This window comes from Gorilla gorilla, chromosome 23 (assembly GCF_029281585.2).
Source record: "Gorilla gorilla gorilla isolate KB3781 chromosome 23, NHGRI_mGorGor1-v2.1_pri, whole genome shotgun sequence".
Taxonomy (NCBI): domain Eukaryota; kingdom Metazoa; phylum Chordata; class Mammalia; order Primates; family Hominidae; genus Gorilla; species Gorilla gorilla.
The window spans coordinates 27260990-27283707 of NC_086018.1; the positions used below are offsets into that span (position 1 = coordinate 27260990).

At 48.8% G+C, this 22718-nt stretch overlaps 1 protein-coding gene across 4 annotated transcripts in view; it reads left to right on the forward strand.

Moving 5' to 3' along the window:
* EMID1 (EMI domain containing 1) overlaps nt 1–22718 on the forward strand; it is a 52042-nt gene that overhangs the window by 22871 nt on the left and 6453 nt on the right. For 3 of the 4 annotated variants that reach the window (XM_019018176.4, XM_063704900.1, XM_019018177.4), the window contains exons 6-14: nt 2190–2310; nt 2627–2677; nt 2762–2851; nt 3425–3571; nt 4551–4640; nt 4786–4838; nt 5309–5371; nt 5477–5521; nt 14613–14657. In XM_019018176.4, coding sequence (XP_018873721.2) covers nt 2190–2310; nt 2627–2677; nt 2762–2851; nt 3425–3571; nt 4551–4640; nt 4786–4838; nt 5309–5371; nt 5477–5521; nt 14613–14657 — 705 coding nt within the window. The remainder of the gene's footprint in view (nt 1–2189; nt 2311–2626; nt 2678–2761; nt 2852–3424; nt 3572–4550; nt 4641–4785; nt 4839–5308; nt 5372–5476; nt 5522–14612; nt 14658–22718) is intronic. The other variant, XM_055374123.2, reaches the window with a different exon arrangement.

The following is a 22718-nucleotide window of genomic DNA, read 5'->3' on the forward strand; positions in this document are numbered from 1 at the left end:
GAATCCTCCTGCCTCAGCCTCCAGGAGTGTTGGGATTACAGATGTGAGCCATTGTGCCCAGCCTGGGAACTTAATGAGATTATCAGATGCAAAAATGTTTACCAATAGAGAAATTTGAAAACCAGGCAAAAGAAGGCATGGTTGTATAATTGTGGAGAATTCATTCTATGGGGCATTCAGCAGCCATTTATAATACTTCCCTTCCCTAATATGAAAAGATTTCTCTAGGCTGGCCATGGTGGCTCACACCTGTAATCCCAGCACTTTGGAAGGCCAAGGCAGGAGGATTGCTTGAGGCCTGGAGCCCGAGACCAGCCTGGGCAACATAGCAAGACTCCATCTCTACAAAAAATTAGCTAGGCTTAGTGGCACACAGCTGGCACACAGTCCCAGCCGCTTAAGAGGCTGAGGCAGGAGGATCACTTGAGCTCAGACGGACAAGGCTTCAGTGAGCCGTGATAGCACCACTGCACTCTAGCCTGGACGGCAGAGCTAGACCCTGTCTCTAAAATTAAAAAAAAGAAGATGCCGCTGGGCGCGGTGGCTCATGCCTGTAATCCCAGCACTTTGGGAAGCTGAGGCGGGCGGATCACATGAGGTCAGGAGTTCGAGACCAGCCTGACCAACATGGAGAAACCCCATCTCTACTAAAAGTACAAAATTAGCCAGGCGTGGTGGCACATGCCTGTAATCTCAGCTACTAGGGAGGCCAAGGCAGGAGAATTGCTTGAACCTGGGAGGCGGAGGTTGTGGTGAGCCAAGATCACGCCATTGCACTCCAGCCTGGGCAACAAGAGCAAAACTCCACCTCAAAAAAAAAAAAAAAAAGAAGATGCCCCTGATTTATCAAATGGGAAAACCAAGCTTCCAAATAGCATGTGCTGGCACCTGAGTTACAAGGCACAGGGTTCCAGAAGCAGTTCCCTGAGCTCCCTCCCAGGAGAAGCCCATGTAAGAGGCAACTCAGTCCCACATCTGTGATGGGAATTCCTGGTTCAGGATCTGCCAGAGAGTTTCAGCTTTTCTCTGGACAGGCCCCCACAATCCCTGAGCCCCTGATCTGTGGTCATCTGGCCTTTCGTTGGTCCTCAACAGCTGAGGGGACACTTCCAGCGTCCCAGAGTCTTCCTCACCATGGGCCCAAAAGTGGACTTTGTGTACACCTCCAGGTTTCTATTTCATGTCAGACTCTTCCAAACTTCCTTCCAAATTTAGTGAAAGGCCGGGAGTGGTGGCTCACGCCTGTAATCCCAACACTTTGGGAGGCTGAGATAAGCAGATCACTTCAGGTCAGGCGTTTGAGACCAGCCTGGCCAATGTGGTCAAACCCCATCTCTACTAAAAATACAAAAATTAGCTAGGTGTGGTGGCGCATGACTGTAATCCCAGCTACTCTGGAGGCTGAGGCAGGAGAATCACTTGAACCTGGGAGGCGGAGGTTGCAGTGAGCCGAGATCGTGTCACTACACTCCAGCCTGGGCAACAGAGCAAGGCTCTCCATCTTGGAAAAAAAAAACAAAAAAACAAACTAAGGGAAACTCTTCCAGCCATACCCTGTGGTGCTTTAAGAAATCAAGACAAGCTTCTTATTTGGATAACCATAGAGAAAAAGCACATGGCCCAGCAAGCACCGCGACAGTCACAAAGCTCAACTTTGATGGCAATGATGGTGTCAGTGACTTTTCCATAATGCGTGTTATGAATTGTGTGCTTTGAAAAACACTGTCACTTCTGATGAAGTTCGGTGCCCCTGCGAGCCTGGGGCTCCACTCCAAGCTGGGCCCTGCTGGCTATGTGCCTCCTGCCTCCCACACCAGGCCCCTTGGCTGGCCTGTCCCTGGTGAGACCCTGGCTCATGCCTGTAATCCCAACACTTTGGGAGGCTGAGGCAAGATGATTGCTTGAGCCCAGGAGTTCAAGACCAGCCTGGGCAACATAGCGAGACCTCATCTCTACAAATAATTTTTTTTTTTTAATTTGCCATGTGTGGTGGTGCGTCCCTGTGGTCCCAGCTACTTGGAAGGCTGAGGCAGAAGGATCGCTTAAGCCCGGGTGGTTGAGGCTGCATGAGCCGTCATAGTACTACTGCATTCTAGCCTGGGCAACAGAGCAAAACTCCATCTCAAAAAAAATAGGGAGGGGTCCTAGTGAGACCCTGGTACCCACCCCGTCCCTGTCTTCCTCTTCAGATGGCCATGCTGGCTGTCATAGAGCGGCCAGTACCTCCAACACCAGCTACCCCTGAGGACCCTGCCCCGCTCTGGGGCCCCCCTCCTGCCCAGGGCAGCCCCGGAGATGGAGGCCTCCAGGGTGAGTGTCAGACTCAGACTCCCCTGTGGGAATGAGCAGTGGGTTGGGAATTGGGGAAGTGGGATTCTGGTCCCCACCCTGTTGCTGACTCCCAACTTAACCCTCTAGCGGGCCTCAGTCTTCCCATTTCCCGTTTCTTAGACCCGCCTAAGAGGACCGTCTCCTGGGACTCCTGAATGCTGCAGTCCCTGGAGACCAAGCAGCCCCAGCAGACCCTGCCTGGAGGTCGGGGGGAGCTGGGAGTGGGGATTCTGGATGAGCCTCCCTCCTCCAGGCTCAGCGGGGACACTGACCTCTGCCTACCCCCCCACCTCAGGGCTGCCAGGAGCCATAGAGAGTGTGAGGGTCCCGCTGCTTCCCCGAAATGGTAGGTGCTGGTTGGGGGGCTGGGGCCAGGGTGGGGGTCAAGAGCAGATGTGGAGCTGCCAGTCTGATATGCTTTACCCCCCAGACCAAGTCGGTGCTTGGGGGCTTCCCGGGCCCACCGGCCCCAAGGGAGATGCCGGCAGTCGGGGCCCAATGGGGATGAGAGGCCCACCAGGTGAGTGCCCGCAATGCTGCCCCACAGCTCCTCTGGCCATCCCCTCCACCAGGTGGGCCCTTCCCTGCTCCTGACATGGCCAGGATGACCTGGGCCCTTTCATCTACTTGCCTCTTCACTCAACACCCCACCAGGGAGTGCGCTGCCCACGCCTGGGCTCCATGAAATCCTCTCTTATGTTCACTGACCCACATTCCCTGGGCACCTACACTTATCAGGCTCTCAGCTGGGCACTGGGTGGGGTCAGACATGTCCCTGCCCTTCTGGAGCTTCCATACTGCTGGGAGCAGGGCTGGGCAGAGGAGAAGCAGCAATGCTTGCCCCATGTGACCAGGGTTTCTATGAGGGGTTTTGGGGGTTTGGGAGCCCCAAGGAAGGAAGACTCAGCCTGGACGAGGTGGAGAACTAGGCGCTGTGCTCATCCCCCTGTTAGACTACCAGGCTGCCTAGGCCTGTGGACTCCGGGGCCCTCTCTCATGCCCACTGCTCCAGGCTGCCTTGTCCTGTTGCTCAAGGCCACCCTGGGCCTCCTTGCCTCCTGTATACCCACAAATCCGTGTGATTCCATTGCAGGTCCACAGGGCCCCCCAGGGAGCCCTGGCCAGGCTGGAGCTGTGGGCACCCCTGGAGAGAGGGGACCTCCTGGGCCACCAGGGCCTCCTGGCCCCCCTGGGCCCCCAGCCCCTGTTGGGCCACCCCATGCCCGGATCTCCCAGCATGGTGAGTCCCCCTGGGATCCCAGCAGGTGGAGGTGGGGGTGGAGTAGCCATCAGCACAGTGCCCGCTACCATCTGCCAGGTGCCTTCTGTGTGCCAGCCCTGCTCATGATAGGCCACATGTGACCCAGTCCTCCAGCAGGTGCCGTTGTCCTCCTGTGGTTACAGATGAGGAACACTGAGGACCAGAGAGGGAAGGTGGCTTGCCAGGGTCCCACAGCCTGGGCATAGGGGAACGGCTTCAAACCCAGGCCGCCTCCAGAACCTGTGCTTAGAGCCACCGGGCATCAGGCCCTCCCGAGCCTTGGAACTGGCTGGAATCCAGTTCTCGGAGCACTGGGACGCAAAAGACCCGGCAGCAGGAAGTGAGTCCTGAACTCCCAAGGCCACAGGCCCGGCCCCTCCTCCAGGCCCTGACGTGCGTCCTTGGCTTCTTCCCTTTGGCAGCCCAGCCTGACCTGCCCATGGGCTGCCAGGGGTCAGAGTGTGGAGCGCCAGGTTTCAGCCTCTTCTCCACTGTGTTTTTGGTGCACAACACAGCACACCATTCATTCATTCTGCCATCCCAGCATTCATTCCATCTCACTGTCCATACGATGGGGACAATGACAGTGCCAGCCTCCCAGAGCTGCGTAACATCCATGTACAGAAGCCTGGCACACAGTAGGTGGTGGATAAATGGTATCTTTTATTGTCATTCCCATTTGACAGGTGACAGTACAGGCTCTGAAAAGTAGAGAGTGTTGCTGGATGTCACCAGCTGGATTGCAGTGGGGTTAGAACCCACATCTCCCTGCCTCCTCCTGGTCTTGCGGGACCAACACTCTCCACACTCCTCACCCTGGAGCAGGTGCCCAGGTGGTACCAGCCATGCTGCAGGCTGCCCCATAGGGCAGTCCAGGCTGTCTTGGCAGAGGTGGCAGGTGAAGACTAACCACCCCACTCTACCCAGCTCTACTCACTCATCATCTTTGCTCACCCAGGAGACCCATTGCTGTCCAACACCTTCACTGAGACCAACAACCACTGGCCCCAGGGACCCACTGGGCCTCCAGGCCCTCCAGGGCCCATGGGTAAGTTGAGTCCAGGCCAGGGGTAAAGGGTGAAGTTGGTAGATGGCAGAGGGAATAGGGTTTGTGGCTATCAGGAGGGAGCTGATGGGGCACTTCCTGCGATTGTACTTTGTTCCGGCCCTTAGGACATCCTGTCTTTTTCCAGGTCCCCCTGGGCCTCCTGGCCCCACAGGTGTCCCTGGGAGTCCTGGTCACATAGTGAGTAGTTCTCCTTGTACTCTCACCCATGTGTCCGTCCATCTTTCCATCTATGCATATATCCACACATCTGTCTGTCATCCACCCTTGTATCCATCTATCCATCCATCCATTCATCCTTCCATTCATTCATTCAACAAGTATTTATTGAGCACTTAATATGCAAACTACCTTCCGTAAATCTTATTCAATCCAAGTAATGAGAACCATGTGTGGTTATCACCTAAGACCAAGAAAAGTGGAGATTCTTGTGCCAGCACATGGCAATGAGCTGTGGTGGGACTGTCTGACTCCAGGATCAGATCTTTTAACACTGAGCTGTATGAACTGACTGCGGTGTGCTGGGTGTATGGTGAAGAACCCAGAGGCCCAGACCAAGCTTGAGTGCCCTCCCCAACACCTCTGTTCCCAAGCCCCTGCCCACTCCATCCTGCCCCAACACAAGGCTGAGGCCCTGTCTTGTTGCTCAGGGACCCCCAGGCCCCACTGGACCCAAAGGAATCTCTGGCCACCCAGGAGAGAAGGGCGAGAGAGTGAGTACCCAGGTGGCCCCAGGTGGGGGAATTCTGGGGAGTCCTGAGGGCCCCAGGTCAGAGTCCTCAACAGCTGATGCCATTCGTCTCCTCCCTCTTACACAGGGACTGCGTGGGGAGCCTGGCCCCCAAGGCTCTGCTGGGCAGCGGGTAAGTGTTGCTGTCTGTCCCGCATTCATCCCTGCAGGATCCCATAGTCCCAGATTCCTGCTGTGACTCCATCCCCTGCAACCAGAGCTTCTAACCCTCCCTGTCTTGTCATTTATTCTCAGATGCTCCCTGTCTCTGAGACTCATTGTCCTCTTTGGATTAGGCTGCCTCTGTCTCTCTCACTCTGGCTCTCTGTTTCTCTGTATCTCTCTCTTTCCCTCTGTATGTCTGTCTCTTTGACTCTGTATTTCATTTACACTCTATCTCTCCAATCCTGATTGTAGATCTGTTCATTTCTCTCTTTAATTTGGTCAATTTTGCTTTACGTATTTTGAGTCTTTGTTATTAGGTGCATTCACATTTAGTATTTTAATGTCTCCTTGGTCATTTTATCTTTATGAAATTAATATCTTTATCTCTGATAATACTTGCCTTGAATCGACTTTGTGTGCTTTTAATAGCACACCAGCTTTCTTATGCTTGGCATTTGCATGTTATATCTTTTTTTATCCTTTTTTTTTTCAACCTGTAACTTTATATTTAAAGTGCATCATGGCTGGGTGTGGTGGCTCACACCTGTAATCCCAGCACTGTGGGAGGCCGAGGAAGGTGGATCGTTTGAGCTCAGGAGTTCAAGACCAGCTTGGGCAACATGACAAAACTCTGTCTTTATATAAAAATATGTATATGAATTTTATTAAATGTAAGAAAGTGTGGACCGGGCATGGTGGCTTACGCCTGTAATCCCAGCACTTTGGGGGGCTGAGACGGGTGGATCACCTGAGGTCAGAAGTTCAAGACCAGCCTGGTCAACATGGTGAAACCCCATCTCTACTAAATATACAAAAATTAGCCAGGCATGGTGGTAGGCACCTGTAATCCCAGCTACTCGGGAGGCTGAGGCAGAAGAATTGCTTGAACCCGGGAGGCAGAGGTTGCAGTGAGCTGAGATCACACCATTGTGCTCCAGCCTGGTCAATAAGAGTGAGACTTCATCTCAAAAAAAAAAAAAAGTGCATCATATGACTTGGGTCTTGCTGTTTAAAAACAGTTTGACTGTTTAGTTAATTTATATTTAATGATATGTATAATTGATTAATTAATATGGTTCTGTTTAGCCATCTTGCTGTTTATGTTCTATTTGTTCCTTCTGTTTTGTGTTTCTTTTTTCCCTTTTCTTTTCTTGTCTTCTTTTGGATTGAGTACTTTTTATGATTTCTTTTTTCTTTTTTAGAGACAGGGTTTCCCTATGTGCCTAGGCTGAACTCAAACTCCTGGGCACATAGTGAATGAAGTGTCTTAAGTGATCTTCCTGCCTCAGCCTCCCAAGTATCTGGGACTACAGGTGTGCACCATTGTGCCTGACTTAAAATCTTCTCTTTCTAAAATTAATTTTCTTTCTAGAATTAAAGCTTTCTAGAATTTAAGCTTTTTTTTTTTTGATACAGGGTCTTTCTCTGTCACCCAGGTTGGAGTGCAGTGGTGCAATCATAGCTCACTGTAGCCCCAACCTCCCTGGCTCAGGCAATCCTCACACCTCAGCCTCCTGAGTAGCTGGGACCACAGGCATGTACCACCATGCCCAGTTAACTTCTATTCCTTTACATTTAATCTGTTTTGTGGTTATATTTAAAGTCAGTTTCTTATAGAAAACCTATGGTTAGGTCTTATTTTTTGGTCCATTCTAACAATCCTCATCTTTTAATTGCTGCATTTAGGGCTTTGACATTTAAAGTGATTATTGAGGCCCAGCATAGTGGCCCACACCTGTAATTCCAGCACTTCAGGAGGCCAAGGCAGGAGGGTCACTTGAAATCAGGAGTTTGAGACTAGAGTGGGCAACAAAATGAGACCCTTTTTCTATAAAACAAATTTAAAAATTGGCTGGACGTGGTAGTGTGCACCTGTAGATTCAGCTACCTGAGACGCTGAGCTGGGAGGACTGCTTGAGCCCAGGAGTTTAAGGTGACAGTTATAATTGCTTTACTGCATTCCAGCCTGAGTGACAGAACCAGACCTTGCCTCTAAAACATAACTAAATAGTCTGTGCACGGTGGCTCACACCTGTAATCCTGGCACTTTGGGAGGTGGAGGCAGGGGGATCACCTGAGGTCAGGAGTTCGAGACCAGCCTGGCCAACATGGTAAAACGCCGTCTCTACTAAAAACACAAAAATTAGCCAGGTATGGTGGCGCACTCCTGTAATCCCAGCTACTCAGGAGGCTGAGGCAGGAGAATTGCTTGAACCTGGGAGGCGGAGGTTGCAGTGGGCCAAGATTGCACCACTGCACTCCAGCCTGGGCGACAGAGTGAGACTCCATCTCAAAAAAATAAGTCAATCAGTAAAATAAAAAATAACTAAATAAATGAAGTGTTATTTATATAGTTGGGTTAACAGCTACCATATTACTATTTTCTTTCTTTTTTTTCTTTTTTTTTATTTTTTGAGGCAGAGTCTTGCTCTGTCGCCCAGGCTGGAGTCTAGTAGCTCGATCTCGGCTCACTACAAGCTCCGCCTCCCGGGTTCAAGCAATTCTCCCGCCTCAGCCTCCCAAGTAGCTGGGACTACAGGCGCCCACCACCACACCTGGCTAATTTTTGTATTTTTAGCAGAGATGGGGTTTCACCATCTTGGCCAGACTGGTCTTGAACTCCTAACTTTGTGATCTACCGGCCTTGGCCTCCCAAAGTGCTGGAATTACGGGTGTGAGCCACCGCGCCCGGCTACTATTTTCTATTTGTTTTCCTTGTTCTTTGTTCCTATTTTTGTCTGCCAGACTTTTTCTGCCTTTTTTTGGCTTTATTTATTTACTTACTTACTTATTTTCTTTTGAGAGAGAGTCTTGCTCTGTCACCCAGGCTGTAGTGCAGTGGTGCGATCTCTGCTACTGCAACCTCTGCCTCTCGGGTTCAAGCAATTCTCTGCCTCAGCCTCCTGAATAGCTGGGACTACAGGCACCCGCCACCCTGCCTGGCTAATTTTTGTATTTTTAGTAGAGACAGGGTTTCACCATGTTGGCCAGACTGGTCTCAAACTCCTGACCTCAGGTGATCCACCCACCTCGGCCTCCCAGAGTGCTGGGGTTACAGGTGTGAGCCACCATGCCTGGCCATGCTCCTCCTTTCTTTATGTAAAATCTGAGTTTCTGGCCAGGCACAGTGGCTCACGCCTATGATCCCAGCACTTTGGGAGGCCGAGGCAGGCAGATCATGAGGTCAGGAGATGGAGACCATCCTGGTGAACACGGTGAAACCCCGTCTCTACTAAAAATACAAAAAAAATATAGCCGGGCGTGCTGGCAGGTGCCTGTAGTCCCAGCTACTTGGGAGGCTGAGGCAGGAGAATGGCATGAACCCAGGGGATGGAGCTTGCAGAGAGTGGAGATCGCGCCATTGCACTCCAGCCTGGGCAACAGAGCGAGACTCTGTTTCAAAACAAACAAACAAAAAAAATCTGAGTTTCTGACATATAATTTTTGTCCTCTCTGAAGAACTACTTTTATTTTTTCCCAGTTGGCTTTATTTGTGATTCTAGAATCGGGCAACACTTCATTCCATAAAATAAAATAAGTGCTCCGCTGAAGAACTTCTTTTAATGTTTCCTACAAGGCAGATCTACTGACAAAAATTCCCTCACTGTTTGTTTGTCTGAAAGTCTTCATTTCCCTTTCATGCATGAAGGATAATTTTTCAGGGTAAAGAATTCTAGGTTGATGTGTTTTTTTCCTCTCAATACTTGGTATATTACTCTCCACTCTCTTGCTTGCGTGGTTTCTGCAGAGTTGGATGTAATTATTATTGTTGCTCCTCTGAAGGAAAGATATTTTTTCCCTCTGTTTTCTCTTCAGTGTTTTTTTATCTTTGATTCTCTGAAGTTTTTCTAAAAATTATTATTATTATTATTATTATTATTATTATTATTATTAGAGATAAGGTCATACTCTGTCACCTCAGAAGCCTTGAGGCTTCTGGACTCAAGGGATCCTCCCGCCTCCACCTCTCGAGTAGTTGGGACTACTGTCATGTGCCACACCTGGCTAATTTTTTTTTTTCTGTTTTTGAGATGAAATCTCACTCTTGTCCCCAAGGCTGGAGTGCAATGGTGTGATCTTGGCTCACTGCAACCTCCGCTTCCTGGGTTCAAGCGATTCTCCTGCCTCAGCCTCCCAAATAGCTGGGATTACAGGCACCTGCCATCATGCCCGGCTAATTTTTTGTATTTTTAGTAGAGACAGGGTTTCACCATGTTGGCCAGGCTGGTCTCAAACTTCTGACCTCAGGTGATCCGCCTCGGCCTCCCAAAGTGCTGGGATTACAGGCGTGAGCCACCGTGCCTGGCCTTTTTTTTTTTATTTTATTTTTTTTTATTTTAGAAGCAAGGTCTCACTATGTTGCCCAGGCTGGTCTTTCTGACCTCTAGTGATCCTCTTGCCTTGGCCTCCCAAAGTGCTGGGATTACAGGTGTGAGCCACTGCACCCAGCCTGATTTTCTGAAATTTGGATATGATATGCCTACTTGTCATTTCTTGGCATTCATCCTATATGGTATTCCCTTATCTTCCTAGATCTGTGGTTTGGTGTCTGACATTTTTGGGGGGAAAACTCTGTCATTATTACTTCAAATATTGCTTGTGTTTCTTTCTCTTTTTTCCTTCTGGTATTCTATTATGCATATTTACATCTTTTGTAATTGTCCCACAATTCTTGGATATTCTGTTCTATTGTTTCAACCTTTTTTCTCTTTGCATTTCAGTTTTGAAAGTTTCCATTGTCATATCATCAGGCTTAGAGATTCTTTCCTCAGCCATGTCCAGTCCACGAATAAGCCCATCAATGGCATTCTTTATTTCTGTTACAGTGCTTTTTCTATCTACCACTTATTTTTAATTATTTCTTAGAATATCTTTTTTTTCTTTTTTTTAAATTTTTTTTTTAATGTAGAGGCAGGGTTTTACCATGTTACCCAGGCTGGTCTCAAACTCCTGAGTTTAAGCAGTCTACCCACCTCAGCCTCCCAAAGTGTTGGGATTACAGGCATGAGCCACCACGCCCAGGCCTTTCTTAGAATTTCCATCTCTCTGCTTATAATCCATCTCTTCTTGCATGTTGTCTACTTTTTCCATTAATTCCCTTAGCATGTTAATTGTAGATTTTTAAAATTCCTGGCCTGATAATCTGAACATTTCTGCCATAACTGACGCTGGTTCTGATGTTTGTTGAATCTCTTCAAACTGTGTTTTTGCCTTTTAGTATGCCTTGTAATTTTTCACTGGAAGGTAGACATAATGTACTGTGCAAAAGAACTGCAGTAGATAGGCCTTTAGTAATGTAGTGAGAAGGTATGGGGGAAGGGAAGTGTTCTGGAGTCCTATGATTAGATCTCAGACTTTTTTTTTTTTTTTTTTGAGACAGAGTCTCACTCTGTCTCCCAGGCACTGGAGTGCAGTGGCTCGATCTTGGCTCACTGCAACCTCCACCTCCTGTGTTCAAGTGATTCTCATGCGTCAACCTCCCAAGCAGCTGGGACTACAGGCGCCTGCCACCACACCCAGCTAATCAACCTCCCAAGCAGCTGGGACTACAGGCGCCCACCACCACACCCAGCTAATTTTTTTGTATTTTAGTAGAGATGAGCTTTGACCATGTTGGCCAGGCTGGTCTTGAACTCCTGAGCTCAGGCAGTCCACCCATCTTGGCCTCCCAAAGTGCTAGGATTGTAGGTGTGAGCCACTGCGCCTGGCCTAGGTCTCAGTCTTTAGATGAGCTTGTGCCCTTGGACCGTGAACTTCACCAGTGTGTCTCAGTTGTTGTTGTTTTGTTTTGTTTTGTTTTTGTTTGGGGGATGTTTTGCCCCTTAGGTGGGACAGGTTATCTAGAGGGGGTTAGAGTTGGATATTTCCCTTCTTTCATGTGGAAACTAGAGGGAGCTGGAAGTGGGTATTTCGCTTCCTCCAGGTTGCTTAGTGTTGGGAGAAAAGCTGAGTGTTGGGAGGGAAGCTGAGGCAGGGCTTGCATGTCTGACATAATGTAAGAGTCTTGGAACATGTCTGGGGTCCAGGGTCAAGAACCCCTCGTGGCCTTTGGAACACCAAACTCTGTGCTAAAGGGTGGAAGGCTACCCTGCCACACCGTAATCTAAGCCCAGGGCATAAAACCCCTCGTGACTTGGATGGAATCCAGGGCTCAGGGCATAAAACCCCTCGTGGCCTCTGGAATGTGTCTAGACTTGCTGGCTCCTTGCTTCTAGCACTCCCATTACCTCAAGTAGCAGAACATGTTCCATATGCTTCAAAGAAAATGCTAAACTGTCACAGCTGTAAATCATGTGCTTGATGCATTGCATTCTCTCAACCCCCACATCCTTGCCACCTGTTTCTTTCTTTGATCACCAGTAAATAGCGTGGGCTCCCAGAACTCGGGGCCTTCACAGCCTCCATACTCGTGTTGGCCCCCTGGACGCACTTTCTCTCTCAAACTGTCTTTTCTCATTCCTTTGACTCTGTCGGACTTTGTTGCCCCCATGACCTGGTGTTGGGTCCGATCACTCCAACAGGTTAGGCTCTGGTAAAGTAGTTTCTCCTGAGGCAGGCTTTGTTCAGAACAGAATGCTTTGGTCTATTTCAAAATGGTGCCTTCTCTCCTCTCCTTGCTGGAAGGACAAGGGCATTTTTCTCTGATATTCACTGTGAGGGCCTTGTAGAGCTCCTTGAGGTAAAACTCACGAAAGGAGGGATGTGGGCCTATGACCGGGTCCCCCTGGAGTTTTTAACCCTAAGACTGGTCTACACTGAGCCTCCAGAAGTTCATCAATTACAGTTTAGGTTTTCCTACCCTGGCCCTGCTTCCTCTGGAGGCTTGTGCTTGTGGGTTTCTGCTTTAGTAAGTTGTGATAGTCTGGATTTGCCTCTCCAGCTTTGGGGGCAATGGTTTGCCTATGGTCTCACTTCTCCAACAGATCTACAAAGAGTTGTTGATTTTTCAGTTTTTTTCAACTTTCCACTTGTTGTTAAGATGGAATGATAACTTCTAAGGTCTTTTTTTTTTTTCGAGATGACTCTCACCCTTGTCCTCTAGGCTGGAGTGCAGTGGTATGATCTCGGCTCACTGCAACCTCCACCTCCCAGGTTCAAGCGATTCTCCTGCCTCAGCCTCCAGAGTAGCTGGGATTACAGGCACCTGCCTCCACGCCCAGCTAATTTTTGTATTTTTAGTAGAGACGGGGTTTCACCATGTTGGTCAGGCTGGTCTTGAACTCGTGACCTCAGATGATCCGCCCGCCTCAGCCTCCCAAAGCACTGGGATTACAGGCGTGAGCTACCGCACCCAGCCAACAACTTCTAACCTCTTTACATGCCAGGTTGGAACCCAGAAGTCTGTTTTGTTTTGTTTTTAAATCAAATTTGAAAAAAAAAAAAAAGGTCAACATTTCCTCAAACATTTTTTTCTGTTTCTGCTCTCCAGTATGTCCTTCTGGAACTCCATTGATTTTCTCCCATGAGTCACTGAAGTTCTGTTAGTTTTTTAAACAATCTTTGTCTCTCTGTGCTTTATATTTCTTTATTTTACTTTTTTGAGATAGGGTCTTGCTCTGTCACCCAGGCTGGAGTGCAATGGTGTGATCACAGCTTACTGCAGTCTTGAGCTCCTAGGCTCAAGCAATCCTCCCACCTCAGCCTCCTGAGTAGCTGGGACTACAGGTGCACTCCACCATACCTGGCTTGTTTTTTTGTTTGGTTTTTGTTTTTTCATTTTTAGTAGGAATGGGGTTGCTCAGGTTGGCCCCAAACTCCTGGCCTCAAGCTGTCCTCCCACCTTGGCTAGGGAGCTATCCTCCCACCTTGGCCTCCCAAAGTGCTAGGATTACAGGCTCTGTCTGTACTTTAGTTTAAATTATTCCATTGATCTATGTTCAAGTTGATTGATTACTTCTTCTGTTGTGTCCAATCTTATGTTAATTTCATCTGATAATTTTCTATTTCCAGTATTATCATTTTCACTTCCAGGATTTCCATTTGATTCTTTTTTATAATTTATATATCTCTCCTAAAATTCTCCATCTTATCACCCATGATATCAATTTCAGTAGATTCTTTAACATATTAATCATAGATATTTTAAACTCCTTTGCTAATTCTAACATCTAGGCCGGCTGTGGATCTATTTCTATTGACTGATTTTTCTCTTGAATATAGGTCACATTTTCCTGTGTCTTCACATCTAGTAATTTTTTGTTGCACACTGGACAAGTAGATAATATGTTGAAAAGACTCTAAATTCTGTTATCTCCTGAAGAGTATTGAGTTGTATTCTAGAACAGTTAAATTATTGATGGGTCATCTTGCTCTGTTAGAGGCTTAGTTGTAGGTTTTATCAGAGAGAATCTCTGGTTTTGCTCTTAGTCCTAGGAAAAATCCCTTAATCCTGAGATAGGGTCTTTCTTCGTAAGTCATGGCTGTTCTAGAGTTTCATTAGAAAGCTTTAGGTGTTCACTAGCACCTCTAACTTGGTTGGACTGGAACTCTAAACTCTGTCTCCTATATGGTGGGCAATTTTTGACATCTTTAGTCAGTTCTACCAATCTGTTGGTTCTCCCCCTCTGGGCTCCTTGGAGTATTGCCCTGTGATTGGTCAATCCAGGGACCATCCAAGCATCAGAAAGGAACATTTATGCAGATTTAGTTCCCCCACTTGTAGCTCCCTGCTTCCCAGTATTTCTCATCAATTTCTTGCTTCTCTGGCAACCTCAACCTCTGATTCCTCAGGCCAATAAAACTGAAACTTTCTGCTTGAGCTCTGTTTTGCCAGGCTGATGGGGCTGGGGTGCACCCTCTGAGGAAAAGCTGTAAATATATGGATTTTACCCAATGCCATTCCCTTCTTTTAAGGGTTGAATATTCTCCAGTGTCTGTCTGCTTTTTATTACTTTCCGTTGCCTTCAATCAGTTGGTTTTTGCTGTGTATCCAATACAAGCTACTTTCTGTTTCTCTAAGTTTCTCTCCCTTTCCCCGCTCTTTTTCCTCCCTCTTTTTTTCCCCTCCCATTCTGTCTCCTTGCCTTCCTCACTGCTGCTATCTCTGTCTCTCCTTGCAGGGGGAGCCTGGCCCTAAGGGAGACCCTGGTGAGAAGAGCCACTGGGTAAGCTCTGGCCTGGCAGTGGCCTCTCCCTGCCTTCTCAGCCCTACATGCTCAAGAGATTATTCCCTCCCCAGGAGACCCTGGGAGTGGGAGCATCCCATCCACATCCCCACTACAGCCTGGTCTCCCAGGCAGGAGCCTTGGCAATTCTCAGCCCCAACTCCTTCCCCCATCTTGTTGCTCCCAACCGGGCAGGGCCAGCCCTATCAGCAGACCCCATGCCTTCTGTCTCAGTCTCTGTCCCTGTCTCCACCTTCCCTCTGTGGCCTTTCCAGGCCAGGGTGGCTCTGCCTGTTCCTCTTGGGTGGTTTGGGCTGACCCAGGCCAGACTGCATCCCCTGCCTCCATAGCCCCCTCCCAGCCATGGCTTAGCTTGCTCCCTTGTCTGCAGAACAAAGGGAAGAATGAAGACAGGAGAATATCTACACAGGAGAATGGGATAGAGGACCTAGGAAAGGGGCCTAGAAATGATGAGGTACATAGGAGCCACATGGTAAAAAGGACGGGGAACTAGATACCACCATACACATTGGAAATTCATGAAGGCTGTGAAGAGATGCCTCGAAACTGCTATGTACACGTTTGATGTGGTTAATGAGGCCAGGGGACCTGGACTCCTCTATACTTAAAGGACCTATAGTTTACACAAGGTCCTAGACACCATCACATACATAGGAGACCCATGATGGATGAGAAGGGAAGCCTAGAAACTCTCACATATACAGGAGACAGAGTAAATGAGAAGGGGACAAGAAGGGGGAACTAGAAACCACACACCACAAAATCTCATGATTAATGTGGAGTCCTAGAAACCTTCACAATCGTCCGGGATGCCGTGGCTCCCACCTGTAATCCCAGCACTCTTGGAGGCCGAGGTGGGTGGATAACTTGAGGTCAGGAGTTTGAGACCAGCCTGGCCAACGTGGCAAAACCCCCATCTCTAAAATACAAAAAAAATACAAAAATACAAAATTAGCCTTAAAGGTTTGGGCTAAAAATACAAAAATTAGCTGGACGTGGTGGTACGCACCTGTAGTCCTAGCTATTCAGGAGGCTGAGGCAGGGGAATCGCTTGAACCCAGGAGGCAGAGGTTGCAGTGAGCAGAGATCGCGCCACTGCACTCCAGCCTGGGCGACAGAACGAGACTCTGTCTCAAAAAAAAGAAAAAAAAAGAAAAAAAAGAAAATAGAAACCTTCACAATCATTGAAAATCATTGCAGGGGAGGGATTTTCGGGTTAGGACCTAGAAATCTACTCACCCAAGAGACGTGGGGGAAAGACGAGGACCCTAAAACATACCATACCCAAAAACCCCACGACACAGGGATCTGGAAACCATCACTGACAGGGGAGACATCTGGAAAATGGACAGAGTGGAGGCAGACACTCCTTCAGGAGAGAGAGACAACTAGGAAGCTCTTTTTGGGGTGGGGGGGATTGTGACTCCCCCTCCACATGCAGTCTGGCTGGGACACCCTACTTCCTGGCAGTCACAAGTTAATGAGGATGTGGGTGGCACCCAGTGCCTGCCTTGCCCTCTTAGTTCTTGATTGTGGGGTCAGTGATGGATACAGCCGTGGGAGGCCCCTACCCTGCACGAGTGTTCCCCTGTGTCTGCCCATGACTTCTGGTGCCCTGCTACCTCTCCAGTTAGCCTCTCCTGGCCCCTGCTGTCCTGAATCTCCTCCTACCCCATACCCATCCTCCGTAGCTCCAGAGTCTCTTAATACTGCCAGTATGGACATGAGCTGAGCTGGGATCAGATAGACCCATGCAAGCCTGGCTCTCTGCCTCCCCTAGGCTAATTGCTGGCCTCTCCCAGAGGCCCTTGGTCTGGGAACACATTTACCACCCAGCCCAGGAGGGGTGGGAGAGATTGGGCAGTCCTGTCCCTTCATGAGAATCCCCGGCAGGATGCCCTGGCCACCCTAGACCAGTCCTTGAACCCAGAACCACCTGTGGGCTCCCCACAAGAGGTAGCAGGGCCCCTGCCCACCCACCTTCCTGCCCCTCTTCTACCTGCACTTCTGCCCCTGCTTGCTGCTTGCCTGGGAGGGGACCCACTGGGCTGGGGGCTGCATGAAGCTTTGGGGGCTGGGGGAACAGCTCTGTTGGGGACAGGTGGGAATGAGGTTCAGTGCTGGCAAGGTCCCCGAGGGCTCCTATGTACACTTCACCAACCAACTCCCTTAGTGCAGCTTGCAGACACGTTCTGGCTGTGGCCCAGCAGTGACACCTGGTGGTCATGATAGTGCACTGCAGGAACTGCAGAGTGACTGCACTGGGCCTGCCCACCTGGGTCAAAGCTCTCACCCCTTATTCAGACAGGGAAACTGAGGCCCGACTCTGCAGAGAGAATCCTTGGCAGAGCGGGAACTGGAGCCCTGACTTTTAAGCTCCTAGGGCCAGAGAACCAGCTACCATTCCCCAAGCATCTCCTCCATAGGCACCAGACCTAGGGCTGGGCACTGTGGACACAGATGCAATTCAGACACAGTCCCCACCCTCAGGGTGGTCACAGTGAGGTGGGGGGGAAAAGACCTATAATCAGCAGCTACAGGACTGTCAACTTTATAAACACTTTACACTTTAGCATCCTCCCGGAGGAGCCAGGTGAAGCCTGAAAGGTGCATTAACCAGGCACGGGGTGTCCAGGCAGAGGCGAGGGTACAACAGGTGCAAAGGCCCTGTGGCAAGAGGGAGCCTCGGATATTTGAGGAGCTGCAAATACTTGGAGTGGCATTGTGACAGGTAGAGAGTGGAACAGAGGCCAAAGAGGCCTTCAGGGTGTAGGAGGCCACGTTCAGGAATTTGGACTTTGTTCTAGGGCAGTGGGGAGGCATTGAAGGCTCTAGAAGCAGGAGAGTGATGCGGTCAGGTTTTTTTTATTTGCAAAAAATCCCTCTGATTGCCATGGCGAATGGGTGGGAGAAGCAGAAAGACAGTAGGTAGGGGGCTGTCGTGGTCATCCTGGTGAGAGACTGAGCCGGGCAGTGGGTGGGAGCCAGTGAGGACAGACAGCCGTCGATGGAGCAAAAAGACACTTGTGTGCTGGTCTGGCTGCAAAAAGGAGTGAGGAGCCAAGGGAGACTTAAAATAGCAAAAGAGAACCAGGAGAAGCAAGCAGGCTGAGTTTTGTCTGTGGACCAACAGGAGGAGTCTGTGTTACAGCCAAGTAGGGGTGTCCAGCAGGCCCAGACACTTAGATCCGGAGTGCAGAGGGCAGGCCAGGCTGAAGGAGACTGGGTTGTCATCAGTGCAAACATCAGACCACCTGGTCTGAGGGAGTTCCAAACAGTGGATTTTAAAAACACTTTTCCCCAGATTTTTCTTTTTAATTTTATGTTTTAAAAAATACAGACAAGATCTCACAATGTGTCCCAGGCTGGTCTCAAACTCCTGGCCTCAAGTGATCCTCCTACCTCAGCCTCCCAAGGTGTTGGGATTACAAGTGTGAGCCACTGCACCTGGCCTCCCCAATATTTTTGTTTATTTTTATTTTATTTTTTTCCTTTTTTATTGAGACAGAGTCTCTATTGCCCAGGCTGGAGTGCAACAGCTCAATCACAGCTCACTGCAACCTCTGCCTCCTGGGTTCAAGCAATTCTCGTGCCTCAGCCACCTAAGTAGCTGGGACTCTGTAGCCATGCCTGGCTAATTTTTGTATTTTTAGTAGAGATGGGTTTGCGCCATGTTGGCCAGGCTGGTCTTGAACTCCAGGCCTCACGTGATCCACATGCCTCAGCCTCCCAAAGTGCTAGGATTACAGGTGTGAACCACTGCACCCAGCTATTTTGCATTTTGATATACAGAAAAGTTGGTACAATGAATGTCATTCTGCCCTTTCTGTAGATGGACCAATTATTGGTACAGCCATGTGTCACTTAATGATGGGGATATGTCCTGGAAAATATGACATTAGGTGATTTTGTTGTGGCATGAGCATCATACAATGTACATACACAAACCTAGATGGGATAGCCTACAACACACCTCAGCTGTATGGTGTAGCCAACTGCTCCCAGGCTACAAACCTAAACAGCACGTTACTACGCTAAATATTGCAGGCAACTGCAACACAGTCGTAAGTATTTGTGTATCTAAACATAGAAAAGGTACAGCAAAAATACACCATAAAAGATTTTTGGAGCTTTTTTGTTTGTTTGTTTTTTTAGGACAAAATCTTGCTCTGTCGCCCAGGGTGGAGTGCAGTGGTGTGATTTCGGCTCACTGCAACCTCCATCTTCAGGTTCAAGCGATTCTCTTGCCTCAGCCTCCTGGGTAGCTGGGATTACAAGCATGAGCCACCAGGCCCAGCTAATTTTTTGTATTTTTAGTAGAGACAGGGTTTCACCATGTTGGCCAGGCTGGTCTCAAACTCCTGACCTCAAGTGATCCGCCCACCTCAGCCTCCCAAAGTGCTGGAATTATAGGTGTGAGCCACCGTGCTGGTGAAATTATTTTTTTTTTTATTTTTTATTTTTTTGAGACAGAGTCTTGCTATGTCTCAAGAAAAGTACAGTGGAGTACAGTGGCTTGATCTCGGCTGACTGCAACCTCCGCCTCCTGGGTTCAAGCGATTCTCATTGCCTCAGCCTCCCAAGTAACTGGGACTACAGGTGAACGCCACGATGCCCAGCTAATTTTTTTGTATTTTTAGTAGAGATGGGGTTTCACCATGTTGGCTGGCCAGGCTGGTCTCAAACTCCTGACTTCAAGTGATCCGCCTGCTTCGGTCTCCCAAAGTGCTAGGATTCCAGGTGTGAGCCACCGTGCCTGGCCCTTTTTTTTTTTTTTCACTTTTTAAATGTTTTTGCTAAAAACTAAGGCACAAACACATACATTAGCCTAGGCCTACACAGGGTCAGGATCATCAGTATCACTGTCTCCATGTCCACCTCTTGTCCCACTGGAAGTTCTGGGCAGTAACATGCATAGAGCTGTCATCTCCTATGATAACAATGCCCTCTTCTGGAATACCTCCTGAAGAACCTGCCTGAGGCTGTTTTACAGTTTAACTGTTTTTTAAATAAGTAGAAGGAGTACACTCTAAAATAACAATTTAAAGTATAGTATATGACCAGGTGCAGTGGCTCACATCTATAATCCCAGCATTTTGGGAGTCCAAGGCAGGAGGATCACTTGAGCCCAGGAGTTCCAGACTAACCTAGGCAGCATAGCGAGACCTTGTCTGTACAAATAAAAAAATTAGCTGGGTATGATGGCATGTGCCTGTGGTCCCAGGTACTTGGGAGGCTAAGGTGGGAGGATCGCTTGAGCCAGGGAAGTCGAGGCTGCAGTAAGACGAGATCACGCCACTGCACTCCAACCTGAGCGAAAGAGCAAGACTCTGTCTCAAAAATAAATAAGTAAATAAGTAAAATATAGTAAATACTAGGCAATGGGAATTTTTTGGCTCCATTATAATCTTATGAGACCACTGTGGAGATATGCAATCCATCGTAGACTGAAACATCATTATGTGAAGTATGACTGTATTGAGCCACAATTGTTGTCATTCTCTCTTATATATTTATAGATCTTTTTTTCAAATTCATTTAAAAGTAAGCTGCAAAACCCAGCCACGTTTCCCCTAACATTGCAGTGTGCACCGTGAATGAATATGGACATTCTCCCACATTACCACATTACCATCGTCATACTTAAGAAAGCTAACATTTATTTAGCAAAATGATGCCATTAAATATGTGACTTACCTGTAAATGTTACCAGTTGTCCCCAGATGGCTTTTCTTTTTTTTCCTTTTTTTTTGAGATGGAGTCTCTGTCACCCAGGCTGGAGCACCAGGACGGAGTCTCTGTCACCCAGGCTGGAGTGCAGTGGCGTGATCTCAGCTCACTACAACCTCTGCCTTCCAGGTTCAAGCCATTCTCCTGCCTCCAATTCTTGAGTAGTTGGGATTACAGGCGTGCACGCACACCACCATGCCTGGCTAATTTTTGTATTTTTAGTAGAGATGGGATTTCGTCATGTTGGCTAGGCTGGTCTGGAACTCCTGAGCTCAAGCAGTCCACCCACCTCAGCCTCCCAGAGTGCTGGGATTACAGACGTGAGCCACTGCATCTGGCCTTTTTTTTTTTTTTTTTAGAGATGGGATCTCACTATATTGCCCTGGCTAGGCTCAAGTGATCCTCCCACCTTGGCCACTTAAAGTGCTGGGATTACAGGTGTGAGCCACCATGCCAGCCCCCCGGCTTTTTTTGAGACATGGTCTTGCTCTGTCACCCATCGTGGAGTGCAGTGGCACAATCATAGCTCACTGTAGCCTCAAACTCTTGTGCTCAAGTGAACCTCCCACCTCAGCCTCCACAGTAGCTAGAACTACAGGTGTGTGCCACCACACCCAAATAATTTTTTTTTCTTTTTTTTGAGATGGAGTCTCCCTCCGTCACCCAGGCTGGAGTACAGTGGTGTGATCTCAGCTCACTGCAACCTCTGCCTCCTGGGTTCAAGTGATTCTCTTGCCTCAGCCTCCCAAGTAGCTAGGACTATAGGTGCACACCACCACGCTTGGCTAATTTTTGTATTTTTAGTGGAGATGGGGTTTCACCATGTTGGCCAGGCTGCTTTTGCACTCCTGACCTCAAGTGATCTGCCCACCTTGGCCTCCCAAAGTGTCATTAGGTGCTGGGATTACAGGACAGCTACCGTGCCCACTCTAATTTTTAAATTTTTTGTAGATATGGGGTCTTGCTATGTTGCCCAGGCTGGTCTCAAACTCCTAGCCTCAGGTGATCCTCCCACTTTGGCCTCCCAAAGCACTGAGATTAGAGGTGTAAGTCACTGTGCCTAGCGAAGGTCATTCATTTTTAGATCCTGCCCCTGTAATACTCGAAGGGGGATTACTTTGGCATGCAGCTCGTGGTGACCCTGGGACCCTCAGGCTGAAATGGCCATTCAGCGGCCTGAGGGTCACCCAATCCATGTGATGTGGACAGGACAGCTGGATCACAAGGGTCAGCCCCAGTGAGCAGGCTCACTCATGATGGACATATTGAGAGACCTCTTAGTTGTTTAGATGGTTTTGTGGGAAGCAGCAACCTTAAAGGGTTGGCTAGTAATTATACAATTATGCATATTGTCCATCCCTTCACTTATCTGTACTGAGTAAAGGGCACCAAGAGAGATTTCCAGATGTTCTCAGAGCTGGGATAGTTCTATTTGTCATCCTGGTGCGCTGTTGGAATTGAGAGATCTACATTCTGGAAATAGCTTTGGTCTGGACTAGGAAAGAGGAAGGAGTGAGGGAGTGTGGAGCGTTGTCAAGACTATGGACCATATGCTGGGGAAGGAAAGGATGCAGATGGGGAGAAAGAGATGAGGTCTCTGGCATGAGCCCTGGGTAGCAGCTGGTACCACTTGGGGAGTGGGGAGCCCCAGAGCTGGTGGCCTTGGAGGAGGGGCTTTGTGAGCCCAGTGCCACATCCCTGGGGTCCGGGAGCCAGAGACAGGGAGAAGCAGACCCGTACTGCTAAGAGGAGAGGGCTGGGCTGAGGGTGACGCATCAGGATGTGCCAGATTGTGGACCTGGCATAGTCTAAGCCCTGGGAGAGGTGAGCACTGTTTTCCAGGCAGGGACCCCAAAGCGTGAAGACCTGGGGAAGGGACAGAGGCCTGAGCCTCAGGTTTCTCAGAATTTTAAGCGCAAGTTCTCCAAAAGCAATGTAACTCAAACCTTGTCTAATTTTATTGACATACTGATGGTCCCCAACTTACGATGGTTCAAATTACAATTTTTCAACTTTACAATTGTGCGAAAGCAATATAGGCTTTCAGTACATTCCTCAACTTACTTCCAAATAAACCCATTGTAAGTTGAAAATATTGTATGTCAAAAGTGCACTTTTTTGGCCAGGGATGGTGGCTCACGCCTGTAATCCCAACACTTTGGAAGGCTGAGATAGGAGGATCACTTGAGGCCAGGAGATCGAGGCCAGCCTGGGCAACATAGCAAGACCCTTGTCTCTTAAAAAAAAGAAATGTATTTGGCTGGGCACGGTGGCTTACGCCTGTAATCCAAGCACTTTGGGAGACCGAGG